Genomic DNA, 22,635 nt, shown 5'->3' with positions numbered 1-22,635 from the left:
ACCACAGGTATAAGAATTAGCGGAAGAGGTTATAATTACGATACAGAAAACATGATGTAACCACACCTCCTACTTGCTTATCATAGCAAGAATATATTCCCGCAGCGAATAATATGCAAAAAAGCGATAAAGTTTACAATAAGAATAAAATAAATTCAATCTGCTGGCTCATTCCATATGTGAATATTTAAATCATATTTTCAATAAATGCAAAATATGTGGTTTCCTTACAATGTTTACACGTTTAAAAGCTTTCGTATTAAGTCACGGTGTAAGGTCCTCACACAAATAAACAACATAAAATGCACCCGCGGTTTTGAAAGCAGCAAAAACAAGACCATCTCTGAGCATACGGCTAACTTTTCTTACTTCTCTGTATCAAACAAAGCGCATTTGTATACCACAATGACATTATACATTTTTGACAATATATGTTCCAAAGTTAGCAATTTAAAGCAAACTAATTCGTATCCATACGGATCAGTACAAAAAGCAGTTACAAGTATTTTGTGCGACCGTATCTCCCAAACGCTTTTATTAACATATGTCTAGTTATAACGTTTACAATATACAGTACAGTAATAATTGTTTGTTATAAGGTATTGTTTGTACGTGTACTGTATATGAAGGATACTTCCCACGCAATGGATCATGCAAGCTGCCACCTACCCGGAACTTTAAAAATTGCGTGCTGGCAATCATCACCCGTGTAAATGGCAAACGCACTGTTTGGTATGGTTGCGCTGTGTAATACAGGATAAAACTACTTAGTCAAAGTTTATATGGTCCATGATTTTGACAATATACGATTGCAGTAATTCACGATTTTTGTGTCGTTTTCTGTGAAAACCGACATTCATGGAGTCTCAGATGTACACGACACAATGTTTGTGGTAATGCTAAGGCAAGGGGAAAGCAAACGTTTAGAATTTTAAAAAATGACAATGAGAATATTTGAAAAGCCGTTCAAAAAGTGTTGATTTAACCATATTTCATTGATATTATCAGACTCCACAATTAAGAAAGGGAAAGCAAACCCCAGGAAAGTAAAAGACAAAATTGGTCTGTTTGTATATTTTTTGAAAGGCCTTTGCTGTGTAAACTTACCCTAGAAAAGATTTCTAATCAACATTTCAAGTGCAAACACTAAACAAAGAATTTGAGATCTTCTTTTTTTTTACGATAATATATCGTTTCATTTCGGAACACAATGTTTGAGATAGCTGGTAACAAGGATACAATCGCTCCGACATTGTTAAACTTTTATGTAAAAAGCTACGATCTGCGCTAATCTTACCATAGCGATTCTATTTCTGTGACGTATTGCATCATACGCGTGCGTCATTGTGAACTTCTACGCTGGCGCAAGAAAGGATTCACTACCTGAGTCTAAACACGACATTTACGTCGAATGGCGCAAAATTGTGCGACGCCCCTATTTATCAATAGGTTTAGGCTGTTCAACAAAGAGCAAGGTATTGTGACATCATGCGATGTTACAAGGCTTGTTATAAGTCAAACCTACAAACAATCTTGAGCGATTTACAAGCAATAGAATAATTTTTCGAAAAGAACTTCATTATTTTAATTTGAATTCAAACATCTTTTTGCCAATGGCATCTTTGTCGCCAAGCAAACTTCAAAGCTTTGTTAAATCGTGCAAATTATGAAAAAATGCGCACAAGGTATCCTCTTTCTAAACTACGTGAGCCCATGATCAAATTTCGTAATTGTCCAAACAATTTTTGAAAGAAAAATTGCGGCTAAACAAAAAGTGCCCTTACCAAAATAAGTGTAATATAGTTATTGTGAACAAACCAAATAACACCTATTGTTAACCAATTTTCCAATTTCAGAAACACCAATAACTAGGTCGTGTGTATTGAAAAAGAAAACTGAATGGTCGACAACAAGTATGCTAAGCAGATAAGAAAGCATTTGAATCAGGTAAGAACGCTCCAATGGATAATAGCACTCTAACAGCGCCCAGCACTGACGTAACGTCCGGAATAGTTTCCACCGATTCAGTGACGATCAGCGCCAGCAGCAGCGATGAACCAGCAAGCACGTTTACGGTCACTGTGGAGATTTCATCAGCGGAAGGCATGAGCACAGGTTAGTAAAAGTTAAGCAGTTGCTAACGTAACAATACTTCCGCGTTTCAGTTGCAATTAAATTGTGGCGTAATTGCTTATAATAGCTGCGTCGTGATATAAGGGCTCTGAGAGAAGACCTTTTCGTTGTTGCTAAATACTTCCTTCACGTCAGGTGGGGTAAAGTACAGGCATGTTGTAACAGCAACTTGTAAAAAAACGAATGCTTAGAACTAGAAGTTATCGTATAGGACTGCGATTCAGCTGTGTGCGAAACGTTTTTAGGTATAGTGCCAAAAGAAAAACATAAAAAAACAAATATTGTCGAAGTGTACTGCATAGTAATCAGTTCTGAATGTGCAATTAAACCTCATTATACTTTTATCTAAATCGCTACCCACGGGTAAACACGAAATTGTCTTGACGGAATAATGATGTTTGAGAGCAAGACAAAAATTATAGTGGATATCGATGGCCCAATTAAGATTCATCTGCGCCAGAAAAGTTATTGCGCAAGCTTTTGCCATACCGGTGAGCGGTGACAGAGCTATGCATTTCAAACAGCCTCGATAAATGAATCGATTGAAATGATTCAGAGTCTGTTACTTTGCAAACGATATTGCTGTTGTTCTGTTTATGATTTGGGCATTGAAGTCCAAGCTTTGCATGAAAGATTTCTAAACTGACGTTACTTGAATTGTTTTGGTGCCACGCATATAATTATGCTAATTACATTAATGAAATTCATATGTCTGTGCATACAAATACTGCACGTATTTAGTATGGATAAACCTATTTCACTTTATGGCATTATATTACATAAGATATGTTTAGCTTTTAATGTCAGTTGTGTTGGCTATCTATTTTGCTTTGTTTACTTGATCGTTTTTTTTTTCAGACAGTGCAAGTACTGTAGTTACTGGTAACAACGACACAACTGCAGCAGTCGCCATGACTACCGACAACGCATTTGCAGAAACTACTTCTCTGACTACAGAAAGTACGATAGCTACGACTGAAGGGACAGTAACGGCGGAAATGATGGCGGCGACAAATGCGACTATGATGACGGAAGTTCCTAGCATGTCTAACAACATAATAACAACGGAAACCGCAGGACTAACAGCCACTCAGCCCTCAGTGAATATTACTACCAGCACAGCGGTACAAAATATGGAACAAACTAGTCAACCGGTGTTAGTTTCTGAGACAATTGCAGCAATTACGGAAAATACAACCATGGAGCAATCCACGGTGGCGACACCAGTAGCGCAGAACAGCACCATGGTGCAAGCTACTGGATCGCCAACGGCATCAAGTACTGGCAACGATACAATATCAATGCTGCCGGTAACCTCCTTACAAACTAACCAAATGTCAAGTGAAATGGCAACCCAAAGCACAGAAACACTTACCAGCTTAAACCCTGCAACCTCTATGGAAATTACATCAACGACGAATCCGCCATCACTGATTAGCACTACGTACCAGAAAACAACTTCTGCCAGTGTCGGAACCACTACCGGCTTACCGGCAGCAGATAGTCTCATTCCAGGCTTACAACAGTGGCAATCCATTCTTGTCTTTGTCGCAGCAGGTGTTTTTCTGCTTATCATTGTGGCTCTCATTATTTATTGCTTCATTAAACGAAGAAAGGTGAGGCTGTGTGTCTGTTATAATGGACAGCAAACTGTTCGATTAGGTGGGCGTCAAGAGTGACTCTCACTAAAACTTAAAAAACCAATGTTTCAAATGAAGTATAACGCAAGCAATGAAAACAATTTACTGCTAATACTGTCTTTCACATTTTCGATTTAAAAAACACGTTTTCAGAGGGCCGAACTTGAACGCCTACGGAAAGAAAACAACCTGTGGGCAACAAATAGCCGTGCTGACATAAAAATGTCAAATATTTTAAACAAAGAAGAAATTCTGAAATCAGAATCAGTGGATGATACAATTACAGCCGTCATCGTTGAACCGACACCGGTAAGTATATTCTTTAAATAACTTGTCAACAGTAAACATTTGTTGTCTAGTGATTTGAGGTCTAACATAGACCTACATATGGAATATATAGTACCATGTAGGCTGCAATTATTATACGATCGTGTATTTTGACAATCTAGCCTATACATGCAGGTTATATTTTTGTTATGCAAATCAAACGAAAAACAAGTTAATAGGCAATTTGTTTATTTACACCAAGTCTGTCGTTCCTTTAGGTTAATGTTTTTGGGAACCAAAACAACGCCTTTCTTGGCAGTCCTAAATTACGTCACGTGAAAAGCAGTGCACAAAATTCCGTCCAAAGCAGCCCGTCCGTTAGAAGCGATCATAGCGATGCCACTAGTATATTCAAGAAGGCCAAAGCGTCATCCAAAACTTTGACCAAGGTAAATAAAGCAAGTAACTCGTGTAATTTATTCGTTTCTATGGAAAATTTTTGCACAACTCACCGGAAAAAGCTTCCTAAGTTTTATGGAAATGTGAAAGTTATTGCTAAAAAGACCTAAATTAAGTACACGATAGGTTCATCGTTCGTAATCAAGATTAACAACGGCTGTAAATTCCGAAATGATTTATTTTAATTCAGGTGACGGTACCTAATTTGTCTGAACGATCGAGAAAGAGTGACACCAACAGCACCGATGAAAGTGACACCAGCGACGACGACGAGAAAGGCGATTCGGATTTGCAATCGGTTACCACATCAAACGCTAGCCCAAGGAGACTGGGCACGTTCCAATCGCCTGGTCACTCCCCCATGCCAAGCCCAGCACCAACAACAAGTTTCAAGAATGACGACAGCAAGTCAACAGCGGCACCTAGCAGTAATGCACTTACTTCAAATTTTCCACCTGAAGTGCCACCTGCCCCTACATTGGACGTAACCGGAGTCTCAGTACCTTCTGGTGACGCTACCCAACAAAAATCGTTTTTGCATGGTCAAAGTAAATCTGATTCGGTTTTATCTCCGCCATCTGCCCCACCAGCACCCCTTGCACCACCAGCACCCCCTGCCCCACCTGCACCCCCTGCCCCACCTGCACCAGGAAGTGTTAACAACCTTCCACCGCCGCCTCCTCCGCCACCGTCAGAGTAAGTTAAAGTTAAAGGTGGAATCTTGCCGACGTCCTCTTTCAACGCACATTCATCCATTCCAAACCTGATAGTAGCGACCAGGGAAGTCGATGTCAACGGTTAAATCTTGCTCATTTGCAAGACTAAACATGTATACCAACGTATGCAACTTCATTCAACCTACGTATTATTTACATCCACGTAGGCCTATATCGGAAGATTCCGTGTAACACAAACGTACCACATACATATTTATTGTTAGTTTTACGTATTTTTACTTTTAAGTTGTAGTAAATCACTGTCAATTTTGATTTTTTGTCAATAACCTTCACTGAATAAACAAGGATTGAAAATCGACTCTGGTATAATACATCCGTTGCAAGCGTGACCAAATACAGCAGTAAGGTTAGTTGGTTGCACTAAGAGTTTCAGATCTTCGTTTCACTTTTATCAATAAAATCTAGCTAGTATTGTTGAGTAGACGAAGGCTTATCGCAAAATTCCCGCTATTTTTGACATAGGCATTTCATTAAGTATGGTACAGCTAGAGCTAACTACAGAAAATCTTCGTCACACATATCATTTATCTCAATCCAGCAATGTCGGTTGATCAACGCATACATGCATAACGGTGGCATTTTTGTAAGTATAATCACAAATCAAATAGTTTATCCCAAAACATTAGTCAACAGCAGATTTTAACCGGAGATGCGATTAGGTGATTCTTGAAGGGTTTTTGACGCTGATTCCACAAAATGCCCATATTATTTTCTAGCACATCAGGTTTTTGAGATATTTGCATTTTGAAGTTTTAGTTGTTATCTTATATATAATATTATAGGGAGAATCTTTTGCCAAACTTTTGCAAAATAATTAGTATATTGAGCAGCTAATTCCACATGTAGATAGTGCTTCATGGTTGCGTATGTTGTTTGAACAAAGAACCTATAGAGCACTGCAGCAGAAAAATTAAAATAAACTGTTCGGTTTTCAAAATGTTTCTTAATGGCAGATCTTAATCAATATTGTAGTAACTTATACTGTTCAATAGATTTATTTGTGCCATATTTTGATCAACTGCTATTCTGCCTTTGTTATGTCAAGAAAGTGCAAGAACAATCCTGATCTGTTTTGTTATATTTGTGGCAGTTTTACAATCAAAGGCAAGCAACGAAATATAACTTCAGATATAAAAAAGATGTACAAGTTGTACTTTGGCTGCCCATTAGAAGACCAAGACAAAAAGTGGGCACCACATTAGATATGTACAGCTTGTTCAACTGGTTTACACAATTGGCTACACAAACGAACGTCATTGATGCCTTTTTCTGTTCCCATGATATGGCGAGAACCAAAAGACCACATTCAAGATTGCTATTTTTGTCTTGTCAATATAAAAGGGTGTTCTTCAAAAACTAAAAGTAAAATTGCATATCCCAACTTAGATTCAACGAGAAGATCTGTACCACATGATGCTTCACTTCCTGTTCCGCTTCCTCTTCATGCAGGTCTTGAATCTGTTCCTGATGAAGTTGAAGTTAGTGCTAGTGAAGGGAGTTCCACAGATCCGAGTAATTCTGCCGAGTCCGAATACGAACCAGGGGAAACTTCAAAACCAATTCTGTTTTCCCAGAAACGTTTAAACAACCTTTTAACACTAGAAGGACGGGGCGCGTCAATTGACGCATTTTCAACCTAAGTGCATCTATAACTTTTAAGTGGTGCATTGCAAAACCGTGATATTTCCTGACTTTTCCTACATTAGTGTTAGGTAACTAACCCATGAATATGAAGTTTTTATTTTACCGGTAGAGATAATTAACGTGGTCACTACCTAGAAGGACGGGGTGCGTCAATTGACGCATTGTTACTTCACAGTACAAAAACCAGTTCTCGCGATAGAGAGCATCGTTTTCTTTCTGCTGATAATTACAGGTTTATCGAATTAGGTCACAGCTGCCAACACAGAGGTGTGACAAACGTGTCGACAAACTATGCAAGTCGACTTTTCCGCAAAACAGAGTAGTTTCGTCACAAGCGCAGCCTAATTTCGGAATTTTTGAAGTTTATCGAAGCGTAAGTGTAGTAAGAGTTTCTTAGTTAGATAAATTAGATGAATTAGATAAATTCGTCGGCTTGGTGGTTGCTCGTGGCGTGATAGGAGGGCGCAACTTCCCTGTGAAGAGTTTGTGGGGGAGGTCGTGGGGATGTCCGATGTTTTCCCAAACCATGGCAAGAGACAGGTTTTCCTTACGTTGGAAAAGATGACGCAAGGAGTCCCCACGTGAGTGTGCCCACCGACGTTGTACTGAAACTCATGGCTCCGCTTTTTCAAGGAGGTTACAACGTCACTTGCGATAATTTTTTCACCTCACTTGACCTGGCGTTGCGACTTGCGGAAAAGAAGTGCAGCCTCGTAGAGATAATGCGCCAGAACAGGAGAGAAGTCACGGAAGAGTGCAAGAAGAAAAAGGAGTTGCGTGAAACAGAAGTGTTTAGGCACGAGTGCTTGTATTTTCAATGCGATTGCTTTTGTTAATTAAAATGCACAAAGCGGACATGCGATAGAAGTAGTTTTTTCGGAGCAACAGCACAGTTTTCTCAACAAAAAACGTTATATTTGCGCCATTTTGACCTTTTGCGTCAATTGACGCACTCCGTCCTTCTAGGTATACGAAAATTGCCGTCCTTCTAGTGTTAAGAGATTTGTCTCTTTCCAAAGAAAAGACAGAACTGCTTGCATCAAGATTAAAAGAAAACAACTTGCTTGAGAAAGATGTGGTAATAAGTCATTACAGAAAGCAAAACTTGGACCTGGCCACGGCATTCACAGTAGACGGATCTCTTTGCTACTGCCACAACATTACAGACTTGTTTCAAAAATTGGGTGAAGCACACATTGTTGATCAGTGGCGACTTTTCATTGACTCTTCGAAGAGAAGTTTAAAAGCTGTATTGTTGCACAATGGAAATATAAAACCGTCTATTCCTATAGCACATTTTGTTCATCTGAAAGAATTTTATGAAAGCATCAAAGTCCTTTTGGAAGCTATTCAGTACTATGCTTACAAATGGAGTATTTTCGGAGACCTCAAAGTCGTGGGAGACTACTGCTGGATGTTATATCGTAATCACCCCCAGTCATGTGAACAAAAGAAAGTCATATGCTAAACATTTTTAAATGCCATGTATCATAACTGTCTATTGTTGTTAATGCTTTTTCTGAAAAGACGAATTCAAATATATCTTGAAAATTAGACGTGCTAAAGAAAAACTAAAGGCAAATTAGGAATCAGAGCAAAAAATTCATCTCAAATGATAGACTCGCGTTCTCGTTTAAAAAAAGTGAAATTTTGTTGACCAGTGAAATTAAACATTGCTGATCTTAAAGTTATCCAAAAGTAGAAGGAAACTATCGGCAAGTTTCCTTGCGATGCTGCTGCTCTTGAGTAGGAGAATTATTTCGCACACTATATATATATAGTATAATATTTGCATGTTTCCAGCGAAAACCTTTTTTTGTTTTGACATTAATTTAGCCCATTCCCATTTCACTTAAGAGAACTAAATAAAACGAATGACTGCAGGAGGCGGTTAAAGAAAGACTTCCACAGTTGGGCAATATGCTGATGGCGGCGTAGTCTACCAGGCATACATAATTTACTACCCCATCAGCACGCTGGGAAAATGGTCGAAGAAGCAGTCTTTTTGCACAGTTACACACTTTACTGTACTTTTTCTCTGACCGCACGTTTCAACTTACGGTAACTTTGCTTGCTTGCTTGTGCTTGGCTTTTGTAAATCTGTCGAACGATGGTTTTACCAGACATAATTCAGTCGTAATCACAACCAAAACAATTTATGAAAATCTTGTGGTATATCGCATTATTTATCCTTGGACTGGAGAAAGATTTTGTACAAATCTAAACTAGGCGAACGTTTCTATAAACTTTAATTTCGACTTTAGAGCATTTTGGAGTGAATGTACCGATAGTTACTTTTTTAGATTTTTATTTTTCATCATTCCGGGAATTGGTGATACCGTTAAATGACTGAAAAATTTTGCTGATTGCGCCAAAAATTCCAGCAAGCTTTGATTTGCAAATTCTAAGTAAAATGTCACGTTACTTCCTTGTGGAGTGTATTTGTCGCGACAACTCAGAAAGTAGCCTCACACAAGGCGTGAAACACCGTGCCGTGTTGTCAGAAACTATTATATAAGAGAACAGTTACAAGATGAAGAAAGGTTTACTTAGTTAAGGAAATTCAGTTATTTCATTCGTAGTTGAAGTGCAATATCTGCTGGTGATATGTAAAGTATACAAAGTGACAATGGTCCGTGTACCTGTTTTTCAGAGTTCTATTCGACAAAATGTTTGACGGTAAATCGTCAACAATTTCTAGTATTGTACGTCGCTATTTTAACAATAACTGTTGCTGCTGAGTCCGCTACATTTCAGGTCAGAGCATTGAACGAATAACCAAGTGATCGGATTGGCTCGATTTACTCTCAAACAAACAGATCGCATAAAAAATATTTCTCGTCTATACAAAAGACTATTGTGCATTGATAGTGCACTGCACGCATACAAAATGTACTCTTCCACTATTCCCAGCAACCTAACAACTTTCGAAATATACCCAACCCAATCTAACGCTGCTATAAATGTGAGTACCGTGGCGCATGATATAACCATGGGTCAAACCAATCGATGGGCAACGCCGACGGATTCGAGATCAACTGTGATGATGACACAAAACTTGACGGCAGAAGCAACAACCAGGAAAAACTTTTCGATCTCTGCAGAAACTACAACCATGTCGACCTTGATAACATTAATAAGTACAGCGCAGCAGAATGAATCAATTCTTACTACTGTGGAAGTAATCACGGGTACAAACAACAAAACAGCGTCATATTCTGGGGAAACGACGGGCCAGTCAGAAGCAAACAACATCATTCCAGGATTACTGCTCTGGCAGCTTGCTCTTATTATTTCTGTTCCACTCATCCTAACCGTAATTCTTGCCGTGAGTATTGCGATCGAGCTACCGAGCTGTAAGGAAGAAAGAGGTAAATGCTGAACAAAATCAGAGTCGAAACGTTAAAATTTATAAATATCGAACTTGTTGCATTGTGCAAATACTACAATGAAGCTTTCTTTGTTATAATGATATCATTGAAAAGAAGTGGGTGACCTTCTATTAATTAAGCTTAAAACAGCCTAATGTTAACAAAGAGGTGTTTATCTAAAATATCTAATTAGCATTGAAGTGTGTTACATCATCAAGTCTGTTGCATGAGATTAGCGCCGTGTATGAGCGCACTCAAACAGCAATCTCGAGAGCGATCCTCTCCCTTTTAACAAGGAGAGGAAATACGAGCGCGCTGTTTTTAAGGGTTATCCTCTTGTCATTCGTTTTCTTGGACAAAAAAACGCTGTAAACGCACAGCTTGAACGCAAAGGATTGGGCTCAAAACGTTTTTGGACTGCTTTAAGACTAATTTTATGAAGCGAAATAAAAAATGGTTGCCTTGTAAATAATTTCACTCGCGATTTTCGAAGTGAAAATATTGCCAAAATAGCGAGAGTGGCAATAGGAATACGCTCTTTTTTGTAGAAGGGTGAAAGCACGAGCAAAGTTTTTTTTTCATTGAAGAACGAAAGGAAGAGCGCTAGCGACGCTTTTTTAATAGAACGCTTGCAAGTTATATATTATATTATTAAATGAGATCTTTCGATGTTCGGGAGCAAATGTGTGAAAAATCTGACTTTGCAGATTTGAACATACACTTCGTTTTGGCGCTTGACGCCGCATGTGTGAGGCCTGCATATAGATTCAACTGTGTATTCATTAGTTATTGTCAATGTGTATAGCTGCAAACATGCATGATACACTTATAGGTGGAGTGTACGTGCACTTATATAGAAGAGTAGTTGCAGTCTCGAAAAGTATATACGATCATATACGTCTGATTAATCATTGTAGCGTTACTAATTATTGGACCTATTGACGAAAAACACGCCCAACAGTATTTTTACAAGAAGTTTGTGAGACCATTTTCGGTGAATTACATTTTTCTGTGTAAAAGCTGACTGGTCCTTACTACGTTTTACATTTGTTCATACAGCGACCAAAAACCTAACTCCGTCCACAGCCGTGAAATATCCACAGTGTTGTATCAGCTTGGTAACACAAAGTTACTGTTTCGATTTTATAAATTTCTACGACTTGATTATTATCTGATATAAATATGGCGCTATATAAATCTTATTATTATCATTGATTACAGATAATAGATTTTGAAAGTGCAAGAAAGAAAAACAATTCCCTGGCAACGACTAAACGCTCCAAAATAAAAATGTCCGTTTTGCGGCACGACGACGATTCTGTGGATGACAGAGTTTATGCCGTTGACGAGAAACGAGCAGGCCTTGTACGTAGAAAGCAAAGTTCTCTTAACAAGGATAAGCTTATTTTAGAAATTTTACTTTTATAGCAATATGCTCTCCGTTTGATGTTTGCTTGACAACAATGGTAACTTAAGCATTAAAGAATAACCATAGCCAAAAACCCGCTATAAGATTCAAGTCTGTTTGTTGTCAATAAATAAAGCGCAAAAAAATTCTGTTCTGACAATACTAAAGATATTAAAAGACTGAATTAAAATTATTTTATTGGCTGAACTATATTATTTTGAATTCGTGTTTGTTTCACTCGCCAGCGGAGCGCGCAATCTTCAGAAGAAAGACGGGATAGTAGCGACGCCTGCCAAAAACAAAACGAAGCAAAAGATGAAGAAGATTGTAGAAGTTATAAATCACAACTTTCTGCGACATCAAAAGCTGTCCCGGCCAACTCAGTCAACTCCTGCTCGTCCACTCACAGGGCAACTATTCACAACGACAAAAGCAAACCAACGACGCTGCCTAGCCATGGCAGCAAGACCACAAGAGCAAAAAGCAATAGGTCTGTGCTGGGAATTGACAAAACGGCTTTACCACCACCACCACCACCCCCACCATCGGAATAAGTCCGTACGCCTACAGCTGTGTAAATATGCAAAGCGACAAAACCAATCTTTAGAAACAACCATATCAACGGCAGCTCCATAGACAGTTTGTTAACGCGACCAAAGTCTTCTTTCTTTCGTTGTATATAACACGCACAATTGGAGACTTGCTCGGTATTTCAAACTGAAAAATCTCGTATACTTTAACAAGTTTGTGACTTCCGCTCTGTGTACAAGCTGGCAAACACAAACGTTTACCCCATGCAGCCATAAAATCAGTTTCAAACTTCAATAATTAAATATTTCTGAGTATTCATTTGTGGATGTTCTCAATAACATTTTTACGTGGTATATGGACAAACGTTTGACCTTATAATTTGGCAAAGGTAGGTCGTACTTTGGCTGCGGTCAGTTTTTGTAGCTTTTAACTTGTTGGTAAATAATTAATTATTTACTTTATATTCAGATATACTGGCAATCGTGTATGGTAAGCATTAATAAACAGATGAAATTGATACAATCGATAAAATCAGATAAAAAATTAATAAGCAAACTTGTGTGCGCTGTAACTGTAACACATCTTCCTTTATAGCTTAATAAACGTATAGTGTTAGTCTGCTGAAGCTATAGAGATATTAAGAAATAAGCTTCGGCCTGTATATGGCCAATCGACATTGGCCTATACCAGCAAATTAAACAAAGATGTTTTTCTTCAGTTGCCTCTTGTTTTAAAGTAGGCATCACCAGGGCCGACCTTAGCGAGCGAGGCTCAGCGCAAGAATTGATGACGGGTCCCCTTGCCGATTTAAATACGGTAACTCAATGTAATAATGATTATAACTTATAATAAAAAGTAATCCAGTTCTCAACTCTTTGCAAAACAGCTACCATCAAAGATTTGCTTTGTGATTATATTTTCACCAAAACATTTTCTTTCGTGAATAAATTGAAAAATAACGCTGTAATACGTGGGAAATAAAAGTCAAATTGTTATTTTTTGTATTGGGCCTAAGTTGCGCGAGGCCCAAAATGCAGTCGCATCGTTCGCATTGGCCTCAGGCCCGCCCTGGTCATTATATCGTCTTACGAAAATAGCTTCGCTTCCTACATTCGTATAAACATAAACTATACCTTGCTACATAAACTATTTTGTTGCGAATTGGTAGGTTATACGGAATGAATGGACTTTGATATGTCATGGGAAATATAACAGAATATAAAGGCTATATACGCATGCATGTATAAGGTAAATCAATCTGGGTGCTACATTAAACTTATAAACTTATAGAACGACAAACTTTTATGAAACATTTAACAAAGTGAAAATGACACAAATCTCATCACGTCATATACAGTTAAGGTGTAACGTTGGTGAAAAAAGGCAATTGAATCTTATTCATTTTTTATTGATTCTAGGTTATTTATTCACTCGGGGCAATAGTGAAGAAAAGACTAAATGAATGCATGTGGGTGTCTGAGAGTAGGTCTATGGAGTATAAAACTAGTGGGTTTAATGCAGCAAAAATGTTGCTGCAAAGCATTCTACTTTTTACAGCTTTGTGGTAACAGAACTGAAAGTGCTGTACGCTGACCGGCGGTCATTTGCTTTCGAGTGTTCATGAAAATACGGCGGAGGACAAAGCACGGCAGCTAAAGAAGTGCTTGTCAAACCATCATCGCGAAAATTTCCTTGTCCATCAATGTTCGTTGTAACATTTTTATGGCGATTTGGAATACCTTTTGTGCATCTCACAGCGCTTCTTGGTGTAGTTGGGTAGTGAGTGGTTTCAACACTCCATTGGGATTTGCTCCCCATGCAAGCTCTTGGTAACGACGTGGTGGAGTTCAGGCTGGGACAATAGTCTTTGTCTGGAGAATTGGTAAAAGCCATTGCGGACATGCACCTAACCCTGGAGTCTTGTTTGGGAATGAGGTTAGTTGATGGAAGGATCTGCTTCAACTGGTCCACCTGCGAAATTGGATGCAAGAGACACTTTTGAAATTTGTCTGCCAAGTTAGGATCCTGGCAGTTGATACCATTGTTGGATTCGTTCCGAGGCCAATGACTCGTGCAACTTTCGCGATTCCTGAAGCAGCCATTGGGATAGCAACCGTATTTTTCCGGGACGAAGGCAAGATCAGCAAGAGAATCATAAGCATTTCTGGCAAGGGCGAGTTCGTCTCCTTTTTGATCGAAAGACATTATCTCTTTGGATACGCGAGAAGCGTTACCTTCGCTGCCGCTGTTTGAGCAAGGCTCAACAGATCCACAGCCTGATTTCAGATTCTCGGATGGATGCAAAAAATTTCTGTCTCCAGAGTTGCCATTCACGCCAGAGTCCGATTTATAAGACGCAGGTGATAAAAGATGAGACGAAAGCGTCTGGGATTTTTTCATTTGATCATAATTAGAATAACCTTGACTAATGTAGCTTGGGGGGTTCAGCTTATCATTTTGGTTTACATCAGCGCCAGGCTTAATTGGTGTCTTATTGAATTTTGTCGGAGGCTTTCGCTGTTTTCGATAATGCTTCAGCTCCGAGCGTAGTTTCTAAAGCAATAAAGAAAAGCAACATATTATATTTAAAATATTATTTAATCATATGCAAAATATTTTGATAAGGAATGGATATATAATTGAGTTTGTGTATGATAATAAACAGACTTTAAAAACCTGTCGTTTTACCTCCATTTCATACTTGTATTTCTTTTTGCGATATAGCAAAAGACCCAACACAAGGATGTTTAAAACTATCAAAGGAAATCCCATAACTAGTGCAAGCGTCAGCTGCAAACCATTATTTTCCTTTCTGGCCTGAGGTTTGGAATCTTCTGTTGTAGTCATCTGCGTGTTTGTTGTCTCCCTGTAAAACACTTATCTATATGAGACCGTCCCAGCATCACGTGCCCATGCATTGCTCAAACCATAAAAATTAAATATCTTGGAAAATTTGAAGAATGGCAACGCCGTGAAAGATCCTTACAAAACTGAAATTTCACGTTTATATAGACTATAGAGGAATATGCTCTCCGTTAACATTGAAAGTAAATTTGTTTAAAATCTTGCTCAACGGTTTTTCACACTTACGTGGTAGCTAATGTCGGTACTGACTCAGACGATGGTGCAGTAAAACTGCTTCGCTTGGACACCAGCTTTTCCCATAAATTGACCTTCAGCCAGCGATAATGATCCAGGATTTTAGGGCTGGTGGATATGTGCAAGTAAGACTGTTCAGCCGAGTTGTAATTAACCCAGTCTATTTCGGTAAACGCATTAGGAACTTCTGTGTTAAAAGTTGGTTCCTGCTTTCTTTCTTCCATGGGATCTCTAAAAAACGGGAAAAAAACAATTGACATAAACTTTAGAAACTTAAATGCCTAAGCTTATACTAATACTTTAGAAACTACAGTATTGTATCAAATAAAATATAAAATTTTTTTAAGCTTAGAAGCAATATCTGGGAATATTAGAATGAATGGAATTACGAACTAGGAATCCTTTATAACTAAACAAGTTTTAAATCATATACGTATACAAATAACACAGTGGAGAGGTTATATTGGCCTATTTTTTTTGCAATTTTGAAAATATTTTTTACCCCGTTGAAGCAAAATTTGTCCAGTAGGTCATTATTGCGTCACTCAGCATAGCATCATTGTCGGTGTAATTGTACGGAAACAGCGGAAAAGCCTTGGGGTTAAACGGAGCACCGAACACAAAAGGCAAATCTTCCCCAAGGGCAGAAGACAACCAGTCACCTTCGGGTGATTCCCCTACATTGAAAGCAATTTTAAACTATTATTATTATTCTTATCATGAAATTTTTGTCTTGATTACTGTATCACCAAATTGTATCAAATAAGCCTGCGGGAGATTTTTCAAAGAAACACTCAATCTTAATGATGAAGCACTCTACCAGGATGATGATCAAATGAGTAAAAGTATGTGGGATGATGCATGGCGGCTTGGGCATCAGCTTTACTGATGGCAGGTTTCACCCATTGCAGGTCAGTAGATATGTCAACTAACGCCTTTTTAAAGTCGCTCTCTTCTCTGTTATAACCAATATTCAAATCAAGGTTATGATTTTATGTAATGTTATTGTTATTATAGTGTATGGCAATAGCATAACAGAAGTGAAAACCGACAAGGTACTCTACATGCTACAAAAATCATGCGAACATGATAGTGAAATGATAAATCCAATCCTGTTTCTTTCGATTTTCGATTTGCAGGATATCACAAAACTTACGTCTTTGACTGGCCGGTGTATAAAAAGTCAACAAACTCGTTCCAAATTGCTTTGCAGTTATCAGCCTCTGCCCCGGTTAAGGAAGAAACAAGGGAATCCATATCTATATTAAATTCTCTTTTTGTGTAAACTGATTTCGAAGGGCAAGATAGATACTTAGGTTTACGGCACAGCTTTGTAGTTTCCTTGCTTGAAACGTAACCGAAACCATCACCTCGAGTGACTCCAATCATAGTCTGAAAAAGAACATTCGTCAACGACCAAACATAACTTTAGCCTGTGCTTTATACTCACATTAAGACAGTTGACAAAGTCAACTTCAAAATCATTTGATGAAGAAATTTTCACGTTGATAACTTTTGCAACAATTTTTGATAGCTTACTTCGTCAACTGGTTTTCTTATAATCTTATTTTCGAATATTCTAATTCAATAATTGATTTTTGACAAGCCTCTGTTTTTCGTATTAGAAAATTTGAGCAGGGCATTCACAGCGAAGCATTATAGAAAGGTGAAAGCGAGCTCGTGTCTTTTGCTGTAAACTTTCAAGCGTCTCGTGTTTATCGAACCACAGCAAAAATAACCAGGTTTCTATTGATTAAAAGAAAAACAGACAAGAAAAAGCCTTGCAAATCTCTTAACTGTTCCATTGTTTTTACTCATATATGACCAAAATGAAATTTGTTGCAAGTATTGCCGCAAGGAACCTTTATTTAGGAGTTGATCGATTTCGTAAACTACAAGTTTTACTTTCAGTTTTACTCAAAGCAAGCAATCTATCACACATATTGTATCACCTTAAAACTTTTTTCCTAATATGTTTAGTATAGCGTACGTATAGCCTATTTAGCCTAAAAATATATGTTTATTTCAGGTGTAAGCACGGCAAAGTTCGAGCAATGCATATGCTAATTAAACAACAAGAATTCTAGTTCCTATAAATCAAGTTGGGTTAATTAACCTATTTAAATTTTGGTAAGTGTCTATTATACAAGCTAAGTAAATAAAAGATAAGCTTACAAATTAGCTATTTAATTACCCTGACAAAGCTTTCTGCACTGTGCTTTATTGAAGGAATGCTTGATACAAAAGCATAACGCAGTTCAGATTTTGTAATAATCCGTATATGGGTTAAGTAAAATGGATGAAATAAATATATAAATCATTACAGTTATTTGCCAGCAAGTGTAAAATTGCAAACGTTGCAGGGAAGTGGCATTTTGGCAATATGCAATGCCGGCTACTTTTTAAATCTTAATACTTCACTCACATTGTAATTAATAAATTCCCTGTCCTTAATTATGTTTTGCGGCGAATCAACCAACAAGCCATTTTTACCATCTAGCACAGGTCCAAAGAGAAGACTGAATTTCTTTTGTGGTTGTTGATGAGTGGGTTCAACAATTTTCATGATATCTCTGAGCAAAAGCGTTCATTGAACATTTTTTATTTAACTTTAAAATTTTAGAAAAATTGAGCAAAAATTATACGCAGTAAAAAGCGTGAAAGCTCAAATACATTCTATGTTTGTCTTTACCTCTGATAAGACAATAATAACCTCGTCAGCATTATCAGGTATAGCCCAGTTTTGTGCAATAAAAATTTTATAATAAAAAAATTAAGAAACCACCTCCATTTTTTACTCCTTAGGCAGTCTACCATTTGCGGGGTTTTCGACGATGAGCTGCAATTTACCAGGGATGGCCTGATCTTAGCCACCATAGGAGCATCATCTGCAAGCGCCCACGGGGAAAGAGCGCTCCCGCTTTGCAAGATTGCGGAACGAAAATGAGCTTTAAGTGCAAAAAACATTGGTTAAATCTAAATGTTGGTAATAAGCAACATTCACGTGAGCATGCGTTAACAAGTATTGTTAGGTTTATCATTAGGAATTACTTTTCGTTTTTCAATATATTTGAATGATACATTTTATTGTGACTATAAAATATGAAGCGTAGGCGAAAAATCTTATATAAAGATACAAATGTTTTGCAATTTTTACGTATTTACTAGCTTAGCGGTAAGTTGCTGTTGTTGTATGACTTTGCATTCGTTTTATCCACGACTGTTCGTCTTAGGGAAACAAATCGTATCGAACACAAATATTTAATCGTTTATTATCTTCAATTAACATTTTTCTGGTTACTATTGCTTTGATCCTTAAGAAAGATCAGTAATTAATGATACTTCAAGTTTTACAATCGATGAAACATATTTTGCTGAAATCAAATTAAAAGTATCGCTTGTGCAAATTTAAAAGACAAAGTTGACATTTTGTTTTCAAAATTAATTGATTCTGGAAAACAAATTTAAGACTATTTAATATTCGGATCAGACAGTGCTGTTCGTGACTCATGTTTTGTCCCAAAACTTAATCCTTTTTACGTCTTTTATCACTAAGTTTTATACTTTCAGTTGATCCAAAATTGTCACCCAGATTCAATTAAAGTCTAGAATGGAAAATTAAAAACAAATCCCACACGTTTCAATCGATTTGCATTAAGGAGAAAACTTCTCAACGGTGCAATCTTGCTTTCAGACGCGATTACCACCACAGAACACACAATGAAATCATAACCATACACCAATATAAGAAAAGCATGGCAAGTTGAGCTGTCTTGATCATTGCATAAAGAAACGCAACTATATTACTGAAAGTAACGGAAATCAATAAAGTAGTGCTTTGAAAATGTTGTTGTGACTTGTGACGATGAAACATGCAGTAACTGGACAGCGTCGTACATTCAATCTCAGATTGATGTACCTTGGGTGATGTTTACTGGCCTTTCACCTTTGATCCCGTCTTTAGCGTTTTTTTCTGTTTGTTTTGAAAGCATCAGGATGCCAATACTTGCAGCACCCGCGCCCGATCCAAACGCGGTTATTCGTTTCTTATCACCTTGAAATTGCCCTATGTTACGAGTAACCCACTTTACTGCTTGAAGTTGGTCCCATAACCCGTAATTTCCTGGCAAGTTTGCGTCTCCATTACTTAAAAATCCTGCGACCAGTAACCAGTAAGAAGTTCAGTGGTGGTGTTACATATATAAAGCAATACAAATAAAGAAACAACAATTTCAAATCCAAATACTTTTTAAAAGTTCTTAAATGAAGAGAGTCAAAATATCACAAAGTATTCTTATTTACCTAAAATCCCAAGCCTGTAATTGAAAGTTACAACAATTACATTTCCGTGAGCTGCCAAAATGCTTCCATCAAAAAAGTTTCCAGAACCTTCCGAGTAAGTGAAACCGTGAAAGTAAATCATCACGGGGAGTTTCCCGGTAATGCCCATCGCTTGAGAACCTTGGCATGACAATATCAAAAACATTTAAATTCACCTCAATTTCATTGTGCCAAAAGTGCTGGCATTCATGAGATATTAGGCTACTATTAACGTTTATAGGATTTCTTACTTAATAATGGGCTAATTAACAACAGGGAGGTCCTTGCGTTTTATTTATTTGACAGTTCTATGACAATATCGTTTTTTGTAGTAAATATTTGTTAACCACTTCGCATAAATTTTTATTAGAACCGCTTCAAATGTCACTATGATGACGCTAACGTTACAGACTTAAACTGCATCGAAAAACAGAAGCTATACGAGATTCACTTATGGGGTTCTCTATATCACAACACTAGCTGCCACAACGATTGACAAAATTCTATGCACCGGCGTGAAATTGCCCGAACTGGTGACCGGTTTCATAGTTACTTATTCAGTTATTTATTCATTATTATCGGTAAATACATTTATTTTAGAATAATGAAATGAATAAGTACTTATGCGTATATCATGTAATCGGCGTCATCTGTAAACAAGTAACTATATAAGAAATCACATGTGAGGAAATCAAAATTATGTTTGGAATGACGTTCACGATGTCACTTTGACGACAAAAAATTTGCGTTGAATAAGACCCGTGGAGAGAATTTGTTACGCATGAAAATCCAAGGCATTGACTTGTGGCGAAATCTTTCCGAAGAATTGAAAGCTGTGTGGAAAACATGCGAGCCCAATCGATTGGCAACAAAACATTGTGTGAAATTAAATTATCGTTACTTTAGCGAGCGTTTGTCTGCAGTATCCCACCTACGTAACGAAGGGTTTGAAGCAAAGGTATAAAAGAAACTGTCATATGCCGTGACATGATTTTTGAACTACTCGGGTTGTTTTAATTGCATGTAGGCTATGTCTCAAGATAAAATAAATAAAATTTAATGTATGTATGATGAGGTTTACAATAATAAACCTTTCATGGATAAACAACAATATCCAATTTTAAAGTTTCGGTAAAGCCATTGATGTCTCTTTAAAAATTTTCTGAAAAATAAAAGATAAAATCGTACCGTCTTTGTTTTTTCTTTTAACAGGCACGTATATGTTAAGATGCAAGCAATCTTCATCCATTTTAAAACTTTTCATAAAAGCGCTATTTTTTTGATACCAGATTGGTAAAAGATATTCCGGCAAAGGAGCTTGTAACGATTGGGGGCAAATTGCACGGTGGTAAGTAGCATTCCAATAAACATCTAAAAATCGCGTAAACATGACAAGTGTTAACAAACGTATCAACAAACATAACATGTGTACGGTATAGCCTAGCTATTGACTTGCCGTTTTTGACTCTTGGCATAGCCTTTGCCCAGCGATATTTTCCGATCGGAGGTTCAGCGTACGGGATGCCTAGGTACTGATTTACAATGGTGTAGTTTGACAGTTTAACGTTTTTTCCTTCGACAAGACCTGAAGTAGTTCTGACTCTCAAAGGCAGATTCTCGCCCCCTCGTATGGAGGCACTGCGGCGTTTTCGAAATTTGGTGAACGGTTTGCGTATCGCAAAGGACATGTTCATAAATGCAACGGACAAGACCAACCAGAGAAGCCAGAAACGACAACATTTTGCCGCAAAAAACATCCTAATGTGGTTTGTAGTATCACCCTTATACCTATACTGTATATTGGATGACTTTCTGTAAAATCCTATATAGTCAGCATTAAATAGTGTAGTTCATAATCATAAAGACAATATGAAAAAAATATTAGTGTTGGCTTCCACGGTATCATCTGGTTTCAAGCAAAAGTTTCATTAGTGCCTGTTAACTAAATATATGATTATTTGCACACCTGTCTGCTTACTATATGACAACTTCATACCATCTTTGTTCTTCGCATTAACGCATCTCAATTAAGCTTTCAGCACAATCTTTATTAAAAACGTGTCAACTTGAGGTCAATTTTCGGATATCTAAGTTTGTATTATTGCTTATATTTATTGCTGCCTCTAACAATAACAAAGTAGAACATGTTGGTTTTGTTCCCATATGGATTTCAAGTTGCAACGGAGCGTTAGTGCATTAATGAGCAACTTTAAAAGGCTACACAAGAAAAACTACTCTTTCAGAATCCAATTGGCAAGAATCAAGACATCGATCAATAGGGCGAAAGGCTTGCAAGCAGTGACAGCTTTTCGCTGTCAAAAAAAGTTTCACTTCTTTTTCAAATGACTGCGGCTAAACAAGTTATCAAATGAAAATGCTGAATCTTTTGCTTAAATTTTTTAGTGTAAAAATAAGTGAAAAACCTAAAACTAAACGGGAAAAGTCCGACACAAAGCAAGAAAATCCTAAAAGGAATATTTTCAATTATAAAATGATATGAGTCAGTAATTCCAAAAGAAACTTTTTTCCGGTAGTCTACTGCACTGATCGCAAGCACTGCATCCACACTTTTGAATCTTCTCGCTTTTTAAATAAACTTCCGTCAGAAGACATTTATTATTAATGCGCGCGAGTAGAAAAAGAAAAATGCCGTCAGAGCGATAAAATGAGCTGATCATGTCTTTCACGGTAAGGCGGCACGATTTTCTTTAATGCTCCAAATCGAAAATGTATTTTTAACTCGCCAATACTCTGATTAATATTAATCATCCTTCGCTAATAAGGATCAGTTATGCTGTGCTTCGCTCATATACTTACTTCGCGAAGTCTTTATAGTAATTAAGCTTCCAGACATTTTTTAGTTAAAAACTCTGCGTTCACGTCCTGCATGAGGTAGGCTATAGTCTAACTTTGTTTATCTATAGGCTACAATATAAGCTACGGTAGGCCAGGGGTCCTTCACTGTTTAACAACTGTGACCCACCGTGACTCCGAATGGCAATACTATATACGACTCATATTTTCCT

At 37.5% G+C, this 22,635-nt stretch overlaps 3 protein-coding genes across 3 annotated transcripts; 2 read left to right on the top strand and 1 right to left on the bottom strand.

Annotated features, from left to right (window-relative positions):
• Positions 1-1,856: 1,856 nt before the first annotated feature.
• Positions 1,857-5,534, top strand: LOC143471039 (uncharacterized). Its single transcript, XM_076969365.1, has 5 exons — positions 1,857-2,115; positions 2,992-3,749; positions 3,927-4,082; positions 4,319-4,489; positions 4,690-5,534. The coding sequence occupies exons 1-5, from the start codon at positions 1,962-1,964 to the stop codon at positions 5,197-5,199; spliced, it is 1,749 nt and encodes a 582-aa protein (XP_076825480.1). The 5' UTR covers positions 1,857-1,961; the 3' UTR covers positions 5,200-5,534.
• Positions 5,535-11,228: 5,694 nt separating this feature from the next.
• LOC143470534 (uncharacterized) lies at positions 11,229-12,597 on the top strand. The gene is made up of 2 exons (XM_076968738.1): positions 11,229-11,616; positions 11,905-12,597. Exons 1-2 carry the CDS (start codon positions 11,542-11,544, stop codon positions 12,211-12,213), a joined length of 384 nt encoding a protein of 127 aa, XP_076824853.1. The 5' UTR covers positions 11,229-11,541; the 3' UTR covers positions 12,214-12,597.
• Positions 12,598-13,173: 576 nt separating this feature from the next.
• LOC143470562 (neuroligin-1-like) lies at positions 13,174-21,426 on the bottom strand. The gene is made up of 12 exons (XM_076968778.1): positions 21,066-21,426; positions 20,798-20,980; positions 19,592-19,750; positions 19,209-19,445; positions 18,075-18,237; positions 17,715-17,862; positions 16,446-16,681; positions 16,110-16,246; positions 15,792-15,966; positions 15,281-15,520; positions 14,879-15,056; positions 13,174-14,743 (listed from the first exon to the last, which is right to left on the bottom strand). The coding sequence occupies exons 1-12, from the start codon at positions 21,364-21,366 to the stop codon at positions 13,742-13,744; spliced, it is 3,159 nt and encodes a 1,052-aa protein (XP_076824893.1). The 5' UTR covers positions 21,367-21,426; the 3' UTR covers positions 13,174-13,741.
• Positions 21,427-22,635: the final 1,209 nt, after the last annotated feature.

Source organism: Clavelina lepadiformis, chromosome 9, assembly GCF_947623445.1.
Source record: "Clavelina lepadiformis chromosome 9, kaClaLepa1.1, whole genome shotgun sequence".
In the NCBI taxonomy this organism is placed as follows: Eukaryota; Metazoa; Chordata; class Ascidiacea; order Aplousobranchia; family Clavelinidae; genus Clavelina; species Clavelina lepadiformis.
The sequence above is the reverse complement of the archived record's forward strand: the minus strand, read 5'-3'. Positions and strand labels throughout refer to the sequence as shown.

Bases quoted from the DNA above. Each gene is read 5' to 3' on its own strand.
- LOC143470562 (XM_076968778.1), bottom strand. From the start codon at position 21,366: ATGTTTTTTGCGGCAAAATGTTGTCGTTTCTGGCTTCTCTGGTTGGTC. The intron at 20,981-21,065 runs GCAAGTCAATAG...CGCGATTTTTAG, and splicing joins TATGCCAAGAGTCAAAAACG to ATGTTTATTGGAATGCTACT. The intron at 17,863-18,074 runs GTGGTTTCTTAA...GCTTTTGCTCAG, and splicing joins CTAAGGAGTAAAAAATGGAG to AGATATCATGAAAATTGTTG.
- LOC143470534 (XM_076968738.1), top strand. From the start codon at position 11,542: ATGTCCGTTTTGCGGCACGACGACGATTCTGTGGATGACAGAGTTTAT. The intron at 11,617-11,904 runs GTACGTAGAAAG...TTCACTCGCCAG, and splicing joins ACGAGAAACGAGCAGGCCTT to CGGAGCGCGCAATCTTCAGA.
- LOC143471039 (XM_076969365.1), top strand. From the start codon at position 1,962: ATGGATAATAGCACTCTAACAGCGCCCAGCACTGACGTAACGTCCGGA. The intron at 3,750-3,926 runs GTGAGGCTGTGT...ACACGTTTTCAG, and splicing joins GCTTCATTAAACGAAGAAAG to AGGGCCGAACTTGAACGCCT. The intron at 4,083-4,318 runs GTAAGTATATTC...TCGTTCCTTTAG, and splicing joins TCATCGTTGAACCGACACCG to GTTAATGTTTTTGGGAACCA.